The sequence below is a fragment of the Physeter macrocephalus genome, unplaced genomic scaffold, assembly GCF_002837175.3.
Source record: "Physeter macrocephalus isolate SW-GA unplaced genomic scaffold, ASM283717v5 random_1728, whole genome shotgun sequence".
In the NCBI taxonomy this organism is placed as follows: Eukaryota; Metazoa; Chordata; class Mammalia; order Artiodactyla; family Physeteridae; genus Physeter; species Physeter macrocephalus.
This window is the reverse complement of record NW_021146235.1, coordinates 1-17,195: the sequence shown is the minus strand read 5'-3', so window position 1 is coordinate 17,195 and position 17,195 is coordinate 1. Positions and strand designations below refer to the sequence as shown.

Sequence of the window (17,195 nt, the reverse complement as noted above, 5' to 3'; positions counted from 1 at the left end):
GGATTTTCCGGCGTTTTCGGAGCTTTTTGGCTTCGCTCCTCATTTTGCCTGAAAGGAGGTCTCGGCAACCCCCGTCCTCGCCTTCAGAATCGCTCACCACCCTCCACCCAGAACCTGCAGATCCAGCTCAGACCTCGGTTGAGAGTTGAAAGCCTCTTCGAACAACGCGAACCAGCGTCTTTTCGGCACAGTGGGAATTAGGAATTTCCCATAGCTTAAGTGCTCCTTTGCTCTTCACTTTCGGACGGCACAGGGCAAGTTCCCCTCGAGCCCTGGGGCAGCTAAGATCCGCCTACCCTCCCGCCCAGCCGTCCCATGCTGGCTCCTGATAGGCTACCGAGGCTGTCCGCCTTGACAGGGGGCTGTGCGCAGGCGCAGAGAGGCAGCGCGACTGGGCTGAGGGCTGGCTACGCGGAGGTACCGGATCGGTCCGAGATGGTGAGTGTCTGCCGGGAGCTTGTGGCAGGCGGCCGGGAGGTGGCCGAGCACGACTTTCCAACACCCTGAGCCTGGCCTTCCATTCTCCGGGGGCGGCTCCGAGCGCTGGACTGGGCATCCGCGGGGCTGGGCGGGGCCGGGGCCGAGTTGTCTGGAGGTCGGAACCGGGGCGGCGCGGGCCTCCAGACTAGACCGAGCGGACACCGGATCCCGCTGTCCCTAGACCGGAAGCAGTTGCTTGGGCCTCGGCGAAGGATTGACGGAGATGGGGAGGCAGGCCCACAGGCCTCATCCTGGGCCTTGTTGCTAGATAACAACAATAATGATTACACCTCCGGGAAGCTTAATTCGTGTCAGGCACTGCTAAGCGCTTTACCTACCCTGCCCTTCCTCCTCACCGTAGCTCTGTGAAGTAGGTACAACCATTATCCCCCTTTTACATACTTGGAGTCTAAAGCCTGGTGAAGGTAAGTGCCTTGCCCCAGGAAATGGCGGAGGTGTATTTGAACCCTATAAGCTCGACTGCTGCCTTTCTGCCCCTGTGGTTCTTTCGAGACGCTGGGACATGGTGCATGAGTCAGAAACGAGCGGGATCCACCCTTGGGTTCCTGCCTTGCTGGCTAGAACTGTGGGCTCTTTACGCCTTTACAGGTTTGTTTTCTTGTGTTTTTAATCCTCCCAACTTGTAAAAAACTTGAAAAGACCTTTTAAATGTTAAATCATGTGAATGGTTTTCGGAAATCTTATTTAAGAATTTAAAGTCTATAAGAAAAATTGAAAAGGAATAAGAAACAGTGCCGTGACCTGGAGGTGACGACTTATAATTAGGCATATTACTCCTATTAGTCATTTTCTCTTCAGTTTTTGCTTTATATAGTTTAGCTGTATACTTTGCTTTATATAGTTAGCTAGTTTAGATGAAGTAACTTCATCTTTCACATCACTTTTTAAACTAAAAAAAATTTTTAACAAATAAATCTTACAGTAAAAAAAGTAATAATAGGGCTTCCCTGGTGGCGCAGTGGTTGAGTCCGCCTGCCGATGCAGGGAACACGGGTTCGTGCCCCGGTCCGGGAAGATCCCACATGCATGCCGCGGAGCGGCTACGCCCGTGAGCCATGGCCGCTGAGCCTGCGCATCCGGAGCCTGTGCTCCGCAACGGGAGAGGCCACAACAGTGAGAGGCCCGCGTACCGCAAAAAAAAAAAAAAAACAAGTAATAATAATAATCTGAAAGGATCTAAGGGAAAAATAAATCTCCCACCCAACCCTGACACCCAGGCCCAGTCTCCTTCAGAAACATTGTTAGTTTCTTTTATTAATATATCTATACAAGCATGAATATATGCCCCCTCTTTTTCTTACACAAATGGTAGCTTCCTGCAACCTGTACCATGCTGTTGTGTGTTTATATTCATAAAAGCAAAACATATTTAGATGCACAGTTTAACAAATTCAAGCAGTACCAAAGTATGTAATGTAGAAAGTGTAGGTGGTCCCTATCTCACTTCCCTCTGGTAATGACTGTTGACAGTGAGTGTGTTTCCTTCCAGGTTTGTTTAGTGCATAAGCACATTTATATATAGCCTGTTTATTACATGAAACTGGAACATATGTATTTATACATATTAAGTTTACTTTAAGCTAATATGTATAGATAATCTCATTCTGCAGCCTACTCTGTTCACTAAAAGATATCAAATATTTTTCCATGTCGATAAATACAAATCTACTTCATTCTTTTAAAGGACTGTATTCATATTCTATTGCAGTATATACATTTAGATGGTTTACAGTTTTTCAATCCAGACAATGCTGCAGTATTATTTTTGTCTTTTTTTTTTTTGCACTTATGTTAGTGTTATATAGTGGTGGTACTTCTGGCATGCATATTTCAACATTTGGTAGAAACTGACAAATTGCCCCTTAGGATGGTGAGGTGATATAAAAATCATCCATAATTAGCATCCAGTTTTACTCCATCACACAAGTATTTTCATCTTTGTACATTCTCCTTCCTCTTTGTTCACATATGCTTATTTTTCAAGATGTACCTGCTAGTTTTTTGTTTGTTTGTTTTAATGTCCAAAGACGTATAACTTTGTTGCTGCATCATCTTTGTAATGAATCATTTTTAGTAACTACATAATAGTCAGTGAAATATTTTTACCATAATTTGCCAAATCATTCCCCTGGTGTACATTTGGGTTGCTTCTAGTTCATTAACAGAGATAACGCTGTGATGAATGTCTCTGAATGCGTAGAGTTTGTTTTCTTTGTCTTTTTTAAAAAATTTATTAGTTTATTTCCTTAGGAGAAGTTCTCAGGAAAAGAATTTCTGAGGCAAGGGGACCAGCACTTATGGTTCTCGCAATAGTATTGTCCTGTAGCTTTCCCAAAAGGTCGTATTGCCTTCGTACCAGTTTTGCCATAATACTGCCAGCGTTCAAAAACATAATCATTCTGTGTGATATTTTGGAATTACTCCTTTGTTCTATTTGATGCAAATGTTTTTCCCTCCTTTTAATTAATTTTTGTTTTATAGCAATTAAAAATTTCATGCTTATTAGTCAAATTGGTCACAGTTCCTTTGTGAATCATTTGCTTCAGATGGTTATCCCTCCTATGCCAAACCAATGAATTATCCTGGAGTTTTACTGCTGCTTGTTTTTTGTTGTTTGTTTGTTTGTTTTGTGTGTGTGTGTTTTGTCTGTCAGCAACATGCAGCTGGGAACTAGAGAACCCTTCTCTGATGCAGACACCCATGTTAATAGTAATAAAGAGTCCGGGTGCTGAGTATACCAGTTGGGCTGTCTCTAGGAGCAGGACAGGAATTTGGTGATGTGAGCTGACCCAGAATATCCACTCAGATATTTCTGATACCAGTTGGCTAGCACTGCAGGATGACAAACTTTAAAGACAAAGGTGGCATGACTTGGATGCCTAACTAGGACTCCTTCCCCATCTGCAGATGTCTCTTTTGCTGCTTGTGTCTTTTTGGCATCATTTGTTTTCTTTCTTGGCTCCTCAGGGCTGAACTTGAAGTTTGTTTTAAGCATTTTCTCCTGAAAGCAGGTGTGCAATGCCTCCTCTAGACCTCATGACCCCCACTCACCCAGGCCTAGCCCCACGCTACTGGTTGGGGTCAGATTGGAGAAGCTATTTTCTAGTCTTCCAGGAAAAAATTTTTATTAAATTTGACTACATAAAAATTTTGAACTTCTGATTATTGAAAAAAATCATAAGGTTACATTTGAAAAGTGGGAGAAGTGTAATTTATATGATGGACAAAAGTCTAATATTTCTAACATAAGTTTTTGAAAATCAATAAGATTTATAGAAAAATCAAGACTCAGAAAAGGAGAGATGCAAGCAAATTCCTCTTTAACTTCACTGATAAGTTTTTTGTTTTTTATTTTTCTGACGAACCTCACTGATAATTCTTAAACATTAAAGAAAAGTTGGCTTTCTGTTACTTGGGTTTTGCCTGTCAGATTAGCAAAGAATCAAAAACCTTGGCATTACTGGTTCTCTTTATTCCTTTGAACATGCCAGACTCCTTCCCACTTCACTGCCTTTGCTTTCATCCCATTGCGTGGAGTGCTTTTCTTTCTCATCATTTAGTTCTTGGTTTAAAGATTACATCTTCAGGTGTTCCTGACCACACCTGTCAAGCAGCATCCTCCTGTCCCCCACTCCCACCCCCCACCCCATCCCTGCACCCTGCAAGAATCTTGGTCATTTGTTTTTGAAGGTCTCTTCCACCAAAATGTGAGCTCCCTGAGGACTGGGACCTCATCATTTGTGGTCAGTGGTATATTCAGCTCTTCTCTTTTTTAAAAAATTTATTTATTTATTTTTGGCTGCATTTTGGGCTTTTCTCTAGTTGCAGTGAGCGGGGACTACTCTCTTTTGCAGTGCGAGGGCTTCTCATTGCGGTGGCTTCTCTTGTTGCAGAGCACGGGCTCTAGGTGAGTGGGCTTCAGTAGTTGTGGCACTCGGGCTCAGTAGTGTGGCTCGTGGGCTCTAGAGTGCAGGCTCGGTAGTTGTGGCGCACAGGCTTAGTTGCTGCGCAGCATGTGGGATCTTCCCAGACCAGGGATTGAACCCGTGTCCCCTACATTGGCAGGCAGATTCTTAACCACTGCACCACCAGGGAAGTCCCTCAGCTCTTCTCTTGAGATCTGCTGTGTGTCCTTGGGCAAAAACTCTTCTCCTTTCTGAACCTTGGTTTTTCTCATTGTAAAATGGAGATCATACTAACCATGGAAGGTTCAGATGAGACGTGTCTGAAAACATTCATCCTAATGTAGCAGATTCTGGGTTGGTCATTGTATATGTGTATGTCCTCCTTTTCTTGGTAAGTGTGTTTACTTTTTAAGCAGCCAGATCTCAGTAGTTGGTTCTCATTAAATTTAGGATCAACTAAACCTTAGCTCCTTTTCACCCTGGGTACTATACTTAAAAAGGTTGATTTTTGTAAAGCATGGTTGTAGAAATGGTTTTTATTTGTTCCTTAAGTATCTATTGAGCCTATGCTGTACCAGGTACTGGGATTACAAAGTCTAGGTTCCTGCTCCCAGGGTGCCTTGGGTCTGGAGGGGGAGACAGATGCAAAACAGGCAGTTACACTCCATTGTGACAAGTGCTGTGGAGTCAGGGTGCGTGGGTACCTAGAAGAGGAGCAGGTGTCAGAGAAGGCCTCCCATAGGAGGCTCATGAGCTGAGTCCGAAGAGTTGGGAGTTAGTTACATCAAGTGGCTGAGTGAGGGAGAGAAGGTTGCTGCTTTCAGAAGGAGCAGCACATGCCAGGCCCAGGCTCAGGCAGGCTGTGCTTGCCCCCTGCAGTCCATTCTCCACACAGCAGCCAGGGCCATCCTTTTGAAAGAGATCTTGTCACTGCTCACCTCAAAACCTGCTAGTGGCTCCTCACACCCTCCCCATTGAAAACCAAAGTCATTACTCTGGCCTATGAGACCCCCTGAAATCTAGTCTGATCCTGGCTCCCTCCCTCATCTGGCTGCCTGCCACTCACTGCCCTCAGCCACACTGGCTCCTTTGCTTTTTTTCTGGAGCACTCTCCCTAGAAATCTGCATGGTTAGCTCCCTCGTTTCCTTTCAGATCTCTACTCAACTATCACCTTAGTGAGGACTTCTCTGACCACCTTGTTTAAAATTGCCATCAGCCCCTGCATTCCAGCTCCCCCATCCCTACTGTATTTGACATTTGTATTTTATTTATGTTTTTTTAAAATGTCTGATTCCCTCCCTCCACCCACCAATATCGGCTTCATGAGAGCAGGGATTTTTGTCGTATTTTGTTCAATACAGCATCCCTAGGCCTAAAACAACATCTGGCACATAGAAGTTTCCCATATAGTTATTGAATGAATAGCAGTCTTATGAAATTTCATCTTTTTCATTTCAGCCTCACTTTCCAATCTTCAGAGGTATTTTGGACTTCGATTCTGGCATCTTTGGTTTTAGTTTGCCCCATCCCCAGTTTGATTGCAGATTGTTTGAGCTGTCCTAAATTGCCATCCTACTTATTCCTATATATTCTTATTCTCATAATGTTGAGAATGTCAGAGCCCTGTAGTTCCCAAGTCAGAGATGTCGGATTGCTTGGATACACAGAGAGATGGGTTAAAAAATGTTTTTAAATAGAAACAATGGGGACTTCACTGGTGGTCCAGTGGTAAAGAATCCGCCTACCAATGCGAGGGATGTGGGTTCGATCCCTGGTCAGGGAACTAAGATCTCACATGCCGCTGGGTAACTAAGCCCGCGTGCCACAGCTACTGGGTTCGCGCGCCTCCAGGAGAGAGGCTGCATGCTGCAAACTACAGAGCTCACACACCCACGAGCCACAACTGGAGAGAAGCCCAAGCACCGCTGCGAAAGATGCTGTGTGCCGCACCTGAGACCCGATGCAGCCAAATAAATAGATATATATGTGGAATTATTATATAAAAAATAGCAACAATATAATAGAGTAAAAGAGGCTGTTTAAAAAAAAGAAACGAAAACCTAATCTATACTTCTCTGCTCTCAATGTGGCTTTTTTTTTTTCCATAATCCTTCTAGCCCTCTTCTTGTTTTCACGTGTATGCAATCTCGCAGCACTTTCTCTTTGTGGTGGTATAAATATCTGATCCGCATTGTTAATGTATGCATTATATTCCTGTGAATGGACATTCCAAAATTTCCTTGGCCTTTTCCCTAATTACTGGGCATTTGGGGCTCCTCCTGCTTTTTTGTTATTGCAGATGTCACTGCAGCAAACATCTCGCTGTGTTCTTTTAGTTCTTTTGGATTATTTCCTTAGGATGAATTTCCAGGAGGGTTACCAGGTCAGAGTGAGTACTGTGTAGTTTTGACCACTATCCTACTTTACCGCTCCTCTCCAGAATAGTGTGTAGTAGGAGCTCACTGAAAGTCTGCTGAATGAATTATGATCTCATACATGTATAACCCACTGTATTATACTCTCACATCCACATAGCTAGCCCTGTCCTTTTACCAAGGCTCCAGGTTATAGAGGCATCAGGCTCTCTGCCATTTTGTAGGAGGAACTTGTTTGCCCTTCCCTCTGGCATTTGAGAGTATTCACATGTCATTGGGGAGTGGGTGGCAGAGACTGGATTGTGAGGCTTGTGCCTACTAGAAAAACAATCTTTGTGCTGTCTCCGTCCACTGTTTAGAAGCTCCTCCCCTGGGCCAACTCATTAGCCCATGAGGGTGGGGGGCCACTCTCTTGGTGAACAGAGCCTCTGTTTCCAACATAGTCTGACTCTCGGCCTGTGAGGAGCTTCTAACTAGATTCTGGATGGGTACAGAAGGGACCTCCTGAGAACAAACACTTCGGGCCAGTCTCCGTCCACAGGAAGAGTTAGACCTAGTTCAGTTTAACAGCTATTTATTGAGCCCCTACTCTGCAGACCATTATAGAGACTCCAAGTAAAGCAGTACCTAATGCATCCCCAGAGAGGTACAGTCAAGGCTTCATGGAGGAGGTAATATCTTAGATGATCTGGAAGAATTTGCTGGATTTCAGCAGAGAAGAGGCCTTGTTCGGGTAAAGAGATGTGGAGACAGGGAGGTATGGACATGTAGGTGGAGAGTGGATGAAAGGGTAAAAGAGATGGGAATAATAATAGAGAAGGGCTTGCATGGCAAGGTGAGGGCCCAAAGTCTGATTGTCCACTCTGTTTACAAATTCCATGTGCCAGAGTGTCCCACCCAGACTAGCACCCGGAGATGCAGGATTAATGAGCCCCTTCCTTAGTATTTGCTATGGCTGTGTGTCACGTGTCACCCTATCTTAGGTGCCAGCTTATTAGGTCACTGAGTCTATCCTCATGGGATCATTTTGCTTCCTTTGGAATGTTTTCATTTGTGCTCTTTGGGCCACAAATGATGATATGTCTCCTTCCTGTTAGACACCCCTGTTTGGATTTTTTAAATCATTGGAGTCCTCTGGTTTGTCCCCCAGCTGTACCAAATATGTGAGTCATGGATGTGCCTGTACTCCTGGGAATGGTATTTGAATTCTGCTCCCCAACAGCTGAGGGGCAAAGGGCCCCTGGTGGGCAAAGGGCCAGGAGCACAGCCCCACCCCGTACTGGGAAGATGATGGTTTAGATGCTGGTGGTGGCCTAGGGACCATTCCAAATAGGCCTGGGGAGCTTTCAGGAAGTGCCACGTGCCTGGGTGTTAACTTGTTTGTTGTTGGAATGTGTGATTCATCTGCCAGGGCTGTGAGGGAGTTGATCCAGCCTTCCTGACCCCTCCTAACCTTGGTCTTATTCTCTCTGGCAGGCAGAGGTGGAGGAGACACTGAAGCGACTTCAGAGCCAGAAGGGCGTGCAGGGAATCATCGTGGTGAACACAGAAGGTACACCCTCCTTCCGTCCATGACCTGAGTGCAGGCAGGCCCCCAGAAAATAGCCCAACACAGCATAACACTTGCTTTTTACTACACCTCTCATTACCTGATCTATTTCTCACCCTTTTTTTTTTTTAAAACACCTCTAGTGTCCAAGCACTATTACTAGAATTCTAAATTTTAAAAAAGGAAAAATTCACTCTGTCCCACTGCCCTGACACATCATAATTTTCAGTATGCCATACTTTTTTAGCCCTTGTCCAGGTGCATTTTCTCTTGTGTCATAATTATAGTTGTTACTCTTTTTTTTTTTTTTTTTTTTTTTTTTTGCGGTACGTGGGCCTCTCACTGTTGTGGCCTCTCCCGTTGCGGAGCACCGGCTCCGGATGCGCAGGCTCAGCGGCCATGGCTCACGGGCCCAGCCGCTCCGCAGCATGTGGGATCTTCCCGTACCGGGGCACGAACCCGCGTCCTCTGCATCGGCAGGCGGACTCTCAACCACTGCGCCACCAGGGAAGCCCTAGTTGTTACTCTTTTGCATATGTTTTACTCATGAGTTTTTGTTTGTTTCGGTTTTGTTTTTTTTTGCTCCGTGGTTTACATAAGCAAAATTTTTAACTGCCAGTACAATCCTACATTTATGCTGTTTCTACTTTTTTTTGCTAGATAATACTCTTGTCAACTTCTTTGGGCCTATAGTTTTCCCTCCTCTTCTGGGACATTATTTCAACAACTAGAAGAGTACAGATGCTAATTTTCTCATACTGCAGTAGACATGGTGAAGAAAGGAACTAACATTTTCACACACCTATTCTGTGCCAGGCCACGGGCTGGTGCTTCACAAAACATATTTTTTCATTTATCCCTTGAAGCGGCTCTGTTGTCTCCATTTTGCAGTGGAGAAGAGTGAGTCTAGAAATTTAATTGATTCACCTACCATTATAGAGCCAAGATTTCATCCCAAGTCTGTCTGAACGCACTTGTGCTCTTTCTCCCACACTGTGCTGTGAAGGACCAGAGGGTGGCTGCTGGACTTTGTCCCAGGCCATGTCCAGGGTCACCCAGCTGGGCTCCCCCAATTCTCAAATCCAGTGCATTCAGTCAGCTCTGCTTTGTTTGAGGCTCCTTGAGAGCCTCTGTGTGTATGCATTGTCATTCTGGGCCTTGTTTTGGAAAGGCAGAATTCTCAACAGTGCCTACTTAAATAGAGCAGAATGAAAGTCACCAAGGGTGACAAATTGAAGGTGGCATGTTCTCAGAATGTTGTTTTCCAAGTTGTCAGACCCTGGACAGCCCAGAGCCAGGCAGAGTGTGCTCCCCAGCTTTGTCAGACTCTCATTAAACCACAAGGTCATTGCGTTCAAAGGAGGCAGCAGGTTGGGGAGCCCAGAGGACACTGGGAGGCAGCTTGGGTCCACCACTGTTCAACTGGGTGGCCTGAGCCTTCCCCTTCCTCTTCAGAACTTAGCTGCCCCAAATGGAGGGGTTGGTCCTTGCTACAGGGAGCTTCTTGCTCCAAGACCCAAAAGACTGTATGTCACTCAGAAAAAGACTCTCTTCTGGGACTGGACATTTTTGACCCCAGATGGGGAGGGAACAGCCCCAGGGGCTGACTCCCCAGCTGGGACCCCTAGGCTTCCAGTAGTATTCCAAACCACAAGGCTTCATTCTTGCCTTAAAACTGCCCCCCAAAGTTGAGCTTTTTCATTGGGAAAATATAGCCCCAACTGCTTACCACCTTTTGGATACTAATGATGAGCACTTATTTTTTGTATACTAATATGGCTGTATGGCACAGTGGCTAAGAATATGGAATGCAGAACCAGACTGCCTGGGTTTGAATCCTGACCCTACTTACTTATCAACTGTATGATCTTAACAAGTCACTTAACCTCTCTGTTCCAGTTTCCTCATATGTAAAATGTGGACAGTCATACTACTTTCTTCTAAGGGAAGCATTTAGAACGGTGCCTGATGTATAGTAAATGCTATATGAATGTTAAAAATTATTGTGTGTGTGTGTGTGTGTGTGTGTGTGTGTGTGTGTGTGTGTTTATTTATTTATTTATTGGCCATGCCGCGTGGCATGTGGGATCTTAGTTCCCCAACCAGGGATCGAACCCGTGTCCCCTGCAGTAGAAGCACAGAGCCTTAACTACGGGACTGCCAGGGAAGTCCCTGTGTTTATTTATTTATTTATTTATTTATTTATTTTTTTATTTTTTTGCCATGGCTCACGGGCCCAGCCGCTCCGCTGCATGTGGGATCTTCCCAGACCGGAGCACGAACCCATGTCCCCTGCATCGGCAGGCGGACTCTCAACCACTGCGCCACCAGGGAAGCCCTATTTATTTTTAATTTATGTTCCATTCACGGAGCTCCCACTTCAGTCTCTCATTTACATTTCACACAGTGACCCTGCAAAGCAGGGACGTTTGCCCGTTTTTCAGATGAGAAACTGGAAACTGAGAGCAGTGAGGTAACCTGCCCGAGATCACCCAGCCATAGATGGAGGTGGTCAGAACTCACTGCTCTGTGGGGCCCTTAAGCCCTCTGAAGACTTCTTTAGAGGTGATCAGTTAAGGATGATTGTATTAGGGACCTCTATTGCCCCTCTCAGGCTTTCCTACCCCCATGATTCAGCTCAGCTGCCTCTTCCTGCAGGATGCCTTCCCTGACCATCCCAGCCCAGAGGGATTGCTTCCCGCCCCTAAAATCATGACATGCTCTTGTCCCAATCACTTACCAACCACCTGCCACTGCCTGTTGACGTCTCAGCCTTGGCCAGATTTAAATGGTGTTTCATAATAGAAGTGTGAGTTGAAGCAGACTTAACCAAGAATGTAAGGAACAGGGCTTCCCCGGTGGTGCAGTGGTTAAGAATCCGCCTGCCAGTGCAGGGGACACGGGTTTGAGCCCTGGTCCAAGAAGATCCCACATGCCGTGGAGCGACTAAGCCCATGCACCACAACTACTGAGCCTGTGCTCTAGAGCCCACGTGCCACAACTACTGAGCCCGCGTGCCGCAACTACTGAAGCCCGCGCGCCTAGAGACCGTGCTCCGCAACAAGAGAAGCCACCGCAATGAGAAGCCCACGCACCGCAATGAAGAGTAGCCCCCACTCACCGCAGCTAGAGAAAGCCTGTGAAGCAGTGCAGCAGTGAAGACCCAACGCAGCCAAAAATAAAATAAATAAATAAATAAATTTATTTTTAAAAAAGAAAGAAGAATGTAAGGAACATTCTATTTGTACCTCTCCAGACCCCCTGCCATCTTCGGCTGCTGCCCACACAGGGCAAAATAAAAGACTCAAATATGTAAACTCTCTGAGGGCAGGGATTTATCTCTTGTGTCCACTACTGTGTCCCCAGCACCTGCAACAATGCTGACACAAAGTTGGTGCTTAATAAACATCTGTTAAATCTTGTTAATGTTTTTTAATTGTTGATTGATAGAGGTGGGTTTGGTGAGAGGACCTGGCTATACAACCTGACAGATCCGAGCCCCGGATTAGAAATCATGCCTTCGAGGTGACCAGCCACTTCTGTGGGCTGCACAGTGCCCGTTTGTGAGGGCAAAGGCCTAGAATAGGCAGCCTAGTCATTAGGCTGTCTGTGAGGTGTTCCCCAGCTCTAGCATCCTGTGAATCTGGAATTATCTCTTGTCCTTGTTTGAAATTATCCCCAGTTTTGGTCCCTGCCCTCCATCCCCACCCTGCCAGCTCCATGTTTTCTTTTGCTTTTAAAGTGAGCCAACAAGAAGTTAGTTTCTTTTCTCCTTTATACAGTTTCTCACTTGGCAGAAATGTGATCACATTCATGACAGTTTTGGGGGGTTTGGGGGTATTTGTTTATTTTAAATATTTATTTATTTATTCAGCTGCACTGGGTCTTTGTTGCGCCATGCTTGATCTTCGTTGCCACGTGCGGGATCTTTAGTTGCGGCGTACAAACTCGTAGTTGCAACATGTGGGATCTAGTTCCCTGACCAGAGATCAAACCCCGGCCCCCTGCATTGGGAGCACGGAGTCTTAGCCACTGGACCACCAGGGAGGTCCCATGACAGTATTTGAACTACTAGAAGTACACCTGTGTCTACTCATTTATCAACAGCCATAAATGCTTAATGCAGTCTCTCTAAAGACACTGGTGAGCACAGCAGACCTGGTTCTGGCCCCCAGGGAGCTTAAAGTCTGCTGGGGGGGCAAACATAATGATCACTTCCATAAAGGTGTGATACCAAACTCGAGTTAACTGCTCTGAAGGACAGTTGCATGGTGCTGGGACTGTAGAATGGGGGCACTGACCACATCTGGGGGTGGATGGAGACATGAGGGACAGTGGGAGTCAGGAGAGAGTAGGGGAGGGAAGAAAGTTCGAGGCAGAGGGACCTGAGAGAAGGTGGCCTGTGGTATGTAAAAAAGAAGGTCAAGAAGTCTGATACCCAAACTTTGCCAGGCCTCCAGACTGGCCCCTCAAGGTTCCTGGGGGATGGGATTTACTGTGTGGGTGATGTTGATAATAAATCAACACTTATTACATGCATACTGTTGCTAAATATTCTCAAATGAATTAATCCATATTTAATCCTCGCAGCAGCACTTTGAAGCACAGATGAGGAAATGGAGGCTCAGAGAGGTTAAATCACTTGTGTAAGGCCACATAGCCATGAAGGGGCAGAGCCGGGGTATAAGCCCAGGTCATCAGATTTCAGAGTTCCTGCTCCGTCGTCTCCTCAGCTGCTTCTACTGCCAACCTCAGGAGGGTTCCACTACTGAATGAGGCCTCGTGGGGCCCTGGTGGGTACACTGTTTCCATCCAGGACCCAACAGCAGCCCTGGTGACCTGGTCATCTTGTCCCTTAAAGACAAGTGATCACTACAACCTGTTCTCATAACTCCAGTTGGCTGAAACCAGCTTCTCTGACTCAGCTGCTTCTCCTGCTACCATGCCCTCTTCTGCCCACTCTTGTGTTCCTCTACCCTAGTAAGACAAGGTTGGATCAGTTTCTTGCCACTCATGGGTAGGCCTGAGGGTGACTGTCTTTGGCTGATCCCTCAGCTGGTCAGTTATGTGCCAGATAGCAGGGTCCTGGACCCCAAATCCAGCCACTTATGTGTGGTGAGCCACTTGGGCCACATTTGTCACAAGGGCCTGTCAGCTGTGGGCACTCAGGGCCTCATCGATGGAGCCTTCTGCTGACATGTTACAGTGATTCATAGGCACCTTATGACCCAGTCGTGGCCTGAGGTGGTTCAAGCTGAGCCCTCTTCCCCACCTCCATGACAATAGGCACTGTCCAGTGAGGGAGGTCCATTTAATAGTTCATCGCAAGGAAGCAGTCCTCAAAACAGAAAAGGCTTGATGCAGGATGTTGTTCACTGCACAGTAATTAAGTAAAAAATCCAGCCTTAGTACTCAGCAACAGGGGAGTGATTAACCCCGTGGAATGGCCACTTGTGGGCTCGTTGAAAGCAGTAGCAATGCTGTTTACAAGGGTGTTTGCAGACAGAGAAACAGGCTTTAAATTGGGGGCACAGTCATGTGTATAGACAGTGTGTTTATAACTGGGCCCTGGGCTTCCCTGGTGGTGCAGTGGTTAAGAATCCGCCTGCCAATGCAGGGGACACGGGTTCGAGCCCTGGTCCGGGAAGATCCCACATGCCGCGGACCATCTAAGCCCGTGTGCCACTACTGAGCCTGCGTGCTAGAACCCGCGAGCCACAACTACTGAAGCCCGCGTGCCTAGAGCCCATGCTCTGCAACAAGAGAAGCCACCGCAATGAGAAGCCCACGCACCGCAATGAAGAGTAGCCCCCGCTCGCTGCAACTATAGAAAGCCCACGCGCAGCAACGAAGACCCAATGCAGCCAAAAATAAAAATAAATTAAAAATAAATAAATTTTAAATAATAATAACTGGGCCCTAAGCCTTCCTTGGTGGGAACTGAAGCAAAACACCAGTGATGGTTCTATCTTGACACAGGCTGACTTTTCTTCTTCTATCTACTTTTTAGTATTTACAGATTTGTAGGAGGTATTCTCCTTGTTTCTGTTCTAAGTGTTATGAATGATAGTCTCTCCTTCTATTGCTGGAAACCAGCCAGTACGATGTGGCCCTGTGAAAGGAGCCTGGCAGTGGAGCCAACAGGCCTGCATTTGAATCCTGACCCCACTGCTTCTCTTTACCTGCTGTGTGACCACAGGCAGGCCACCTCACCGCTCAGAGTTTCTGTTGCCTCATTGGCAAGCAAAGATGGTGACGCCGCCCTTAGAGTAGTTCTGGGGACCGGTGTTGACATACTTCAAGTGCTGAACACTTGCCTGTCAAGCTTTCAGTAAATAGTGGGCTTTGACTGTTAACTGCCAGTCTAGACTCTAGAATTATGGGTGTGGGGCTATGAGCTGGGCAGAAAGGGACCCCAATGTTCTGCTCAGTCTGTCTCCTCTCCCCTCAGGCATTCCCATCAAGAGCACCATGGACAATCCCACCACCACACAGTACGCCAACCTCATGCACAACTTCATCTTGAAGGCCCGGAGCACCGTGCGTGAAATTGACCCCCAGAATGACCTCACCTTCCTTCGAATTCGCTCCAAGAAAAATGAAATTATGGTTGCACCAGGTAAGGGGTCTTCCACATCCCCACTTAGGAGCAGACCCTCACAGTGCATGCTCTGTAGCTATCAGGACGGCTTAGCACATGGGTGTCTCCATAGGTTCCACAGAAAGGCCTGAAGAGCGGTAGGTACAGATTTGATTGCCTCACCACCTGGCCTGTCTCCAGCTGGCATCCCCAACAAATACTCATTCACAGTGACTCTAGGCCAGACCCCGTCCTGGGTTCTAGGCCACAGCGGGGAATTATGTTCTCATGGGGGAGAGAGACATATAAGCATTTCACAGTGTAATCCTCACCTTGATGTGGGGGAACTCAAGGAGCACTTGGGAACATAGAGGAGGGTGTGATTAGGGCTGCTTGTGGCCCTAATCAGCAAAGGCTTCCCAGAGGAGGGAGCACTTGAGCTGAGTCTTGAGGGCACAGGTGAAGAGTAAGCAAGCAGGTTGGGGCTTGGGGGTGCCGGGGGTGGGAAAGCTACGCTTGAAGAAAAAGGAATTCAGCGCTTCTAAACCAACGTGTGAGGCAAAAACACCATGCACTGTTTTATCCTTGAAAAGATGTTAATTTGCCCGCTTCCAAACGATAGTCCTATTTCTCTGGACCCCATACAGACAGCCCTTCCTCCAGCACTGGAAGAGATTGCTGCTTTTGTTTCACATGAAGTGCTTGGCTTGCACTTGGGGACTGTGTGGTGCAAACAATACCTGTCTTAGGTCTTAGGATCATTCTCAGGGTGATGAGATGCTTACTGTGGGAGGAGCCCATAAGGACTGGGACCACAGGAGGGGACAGCAGGGCCACCTGCCCTGCCTCACTCACACGCACGGCCTGGAGTGGTAGACAGATCCTCCAGGACTGTTTTTGCAGTTACTTCTCCCCCTCCATCTCCTTTTTGGCTGAGCCCCGTGGTTGAGTGTGCCTGAGCTAAATGTGCACATGGTGATGGAGGCGGCTGCAGTGCAGCTTGTCTAGGGCACCAGGATATGTGTAGGAAGGAGCGTGAGGTGATACATTTTGTCCAGTTTAGAAGGGGCCTCAAACGCCAAACTCAGCTGCATGGACTTGACCCTATGAGCAGAGGTTTTTTAAGGCAGGAGGTGATAGGATTGTGATTGGGGGCCTGGATGAAAGAGGGCAGTGGGGAGGTTGGGACATTGACTGCCCCGGGGCTTTGCAACACAGGTGCCGAGGAGGCTGGGTGCAGAATTCTGAGGTATTTGATGGCGGTCAACCACTCCTTGCAGCAGAGCAATATTGGTTCTGTTCCCAGGCCTGTTCGGGTCCAGCTGAGCTGCTTGGAAGGATGTGAAGGAGAGACCCATAGAGCCAGTCACAGGGGCCCACAGTCTCCTGGGGACACTCCCTTGGAGGGGTGGGGACAGAGCAGGTCAGTCACAAATAAGAACCTAGGATAACTTCAGAGTCATTTATTCCAAAAACATACATAGACTGTTTATCAATTTAATCACTGTCTAATGCATCTCCAACCAATGATGAGGTCTCTGATTCTGTCAGCGAAATTAGACTGCAGCAGGCACAGCATCTGTTTTTCCGGCTTTACCTCTTACAAGCATGACCTGTAGCAAATCACAGAACACCTCTGAACCTCTGTTTCCACATCTGTAAAGTGTCTAGTAGGGGCCGGTACTGCTCTGGTATTCTGAGATGCCTCATCTGGTTGAGTATGTTGGCACAAGTTTGGGCAGAAAGGCTTGGAATCAGATTTGAACTCACATCCCTCCCAAGACTTCATTCTGTGTGATTACAGACAAACCTCCACTCCCCTAGAAATTAGGCTACCAACCCTCCAAATCAGAGCAGACCTTGTGCCCCACCTGGAAGCTCACAATGTGAAGCAAGGACAAATTATGTGGTCTCCAAGTCAACAGACTCTCGGTGGACAGCATCTCTTGGCTTAAAGCTTCCAAGAATGTCTGCTCTGGAACAGCTGAGTTAACACAGCGTAATCAAGCTTTAACACACTGCTTCTCACAAAGCACTGGGAGTGCTATTATTGAATGTAGAGCTTGATTATTCAGAAGAAAAGACACTGGTATTGCTAATAGTATCTGTTTTTATCAGTTTTATCGGTGGCTTGTTAATTATTTCTATTTTTATTAGTGATTTTTCACTTACGCAGATTGCTTAGCCATGAAACTTAGTCCTATAATATCTGTTCCTTCCCAGATGTCCATTGTCACGGGAAGAAGCAAGCTTTAGGCTTGAATCTGAACAGACACAAAGCAGA

General features: G+C 46.8%; 1 protein-coding gene across 1 annotated transcript; it reads left to right on the top strand.

The window, feature by feature from the left end:
* Window positions 1–300: 300 nt before the first annotated feature.
* LOC102983652 (dynein light chain roadblock-type 1) lies at window positions 301–16,252 on the top strand. The gene is made up of 4 exons (XM_028486440.2): window positions 301–438; window positions 8,259–8,334; window positions 14,783–14,950; window positions 16,218–16,252. Exons 1-4 carry the CDS (start codon window positions 316–318, stop codon window positions 16,235–16,237), a joined length of 387 nt encoding a protein of 128 aa, XP_028342241.2. The 5' UTR covers window positions 301–315; the 3' UTR covers window positions 16,238–16,252.
* The last annotated feature ends 943 nt before the right edge of the window (window positions 16,253–17,195 follow it).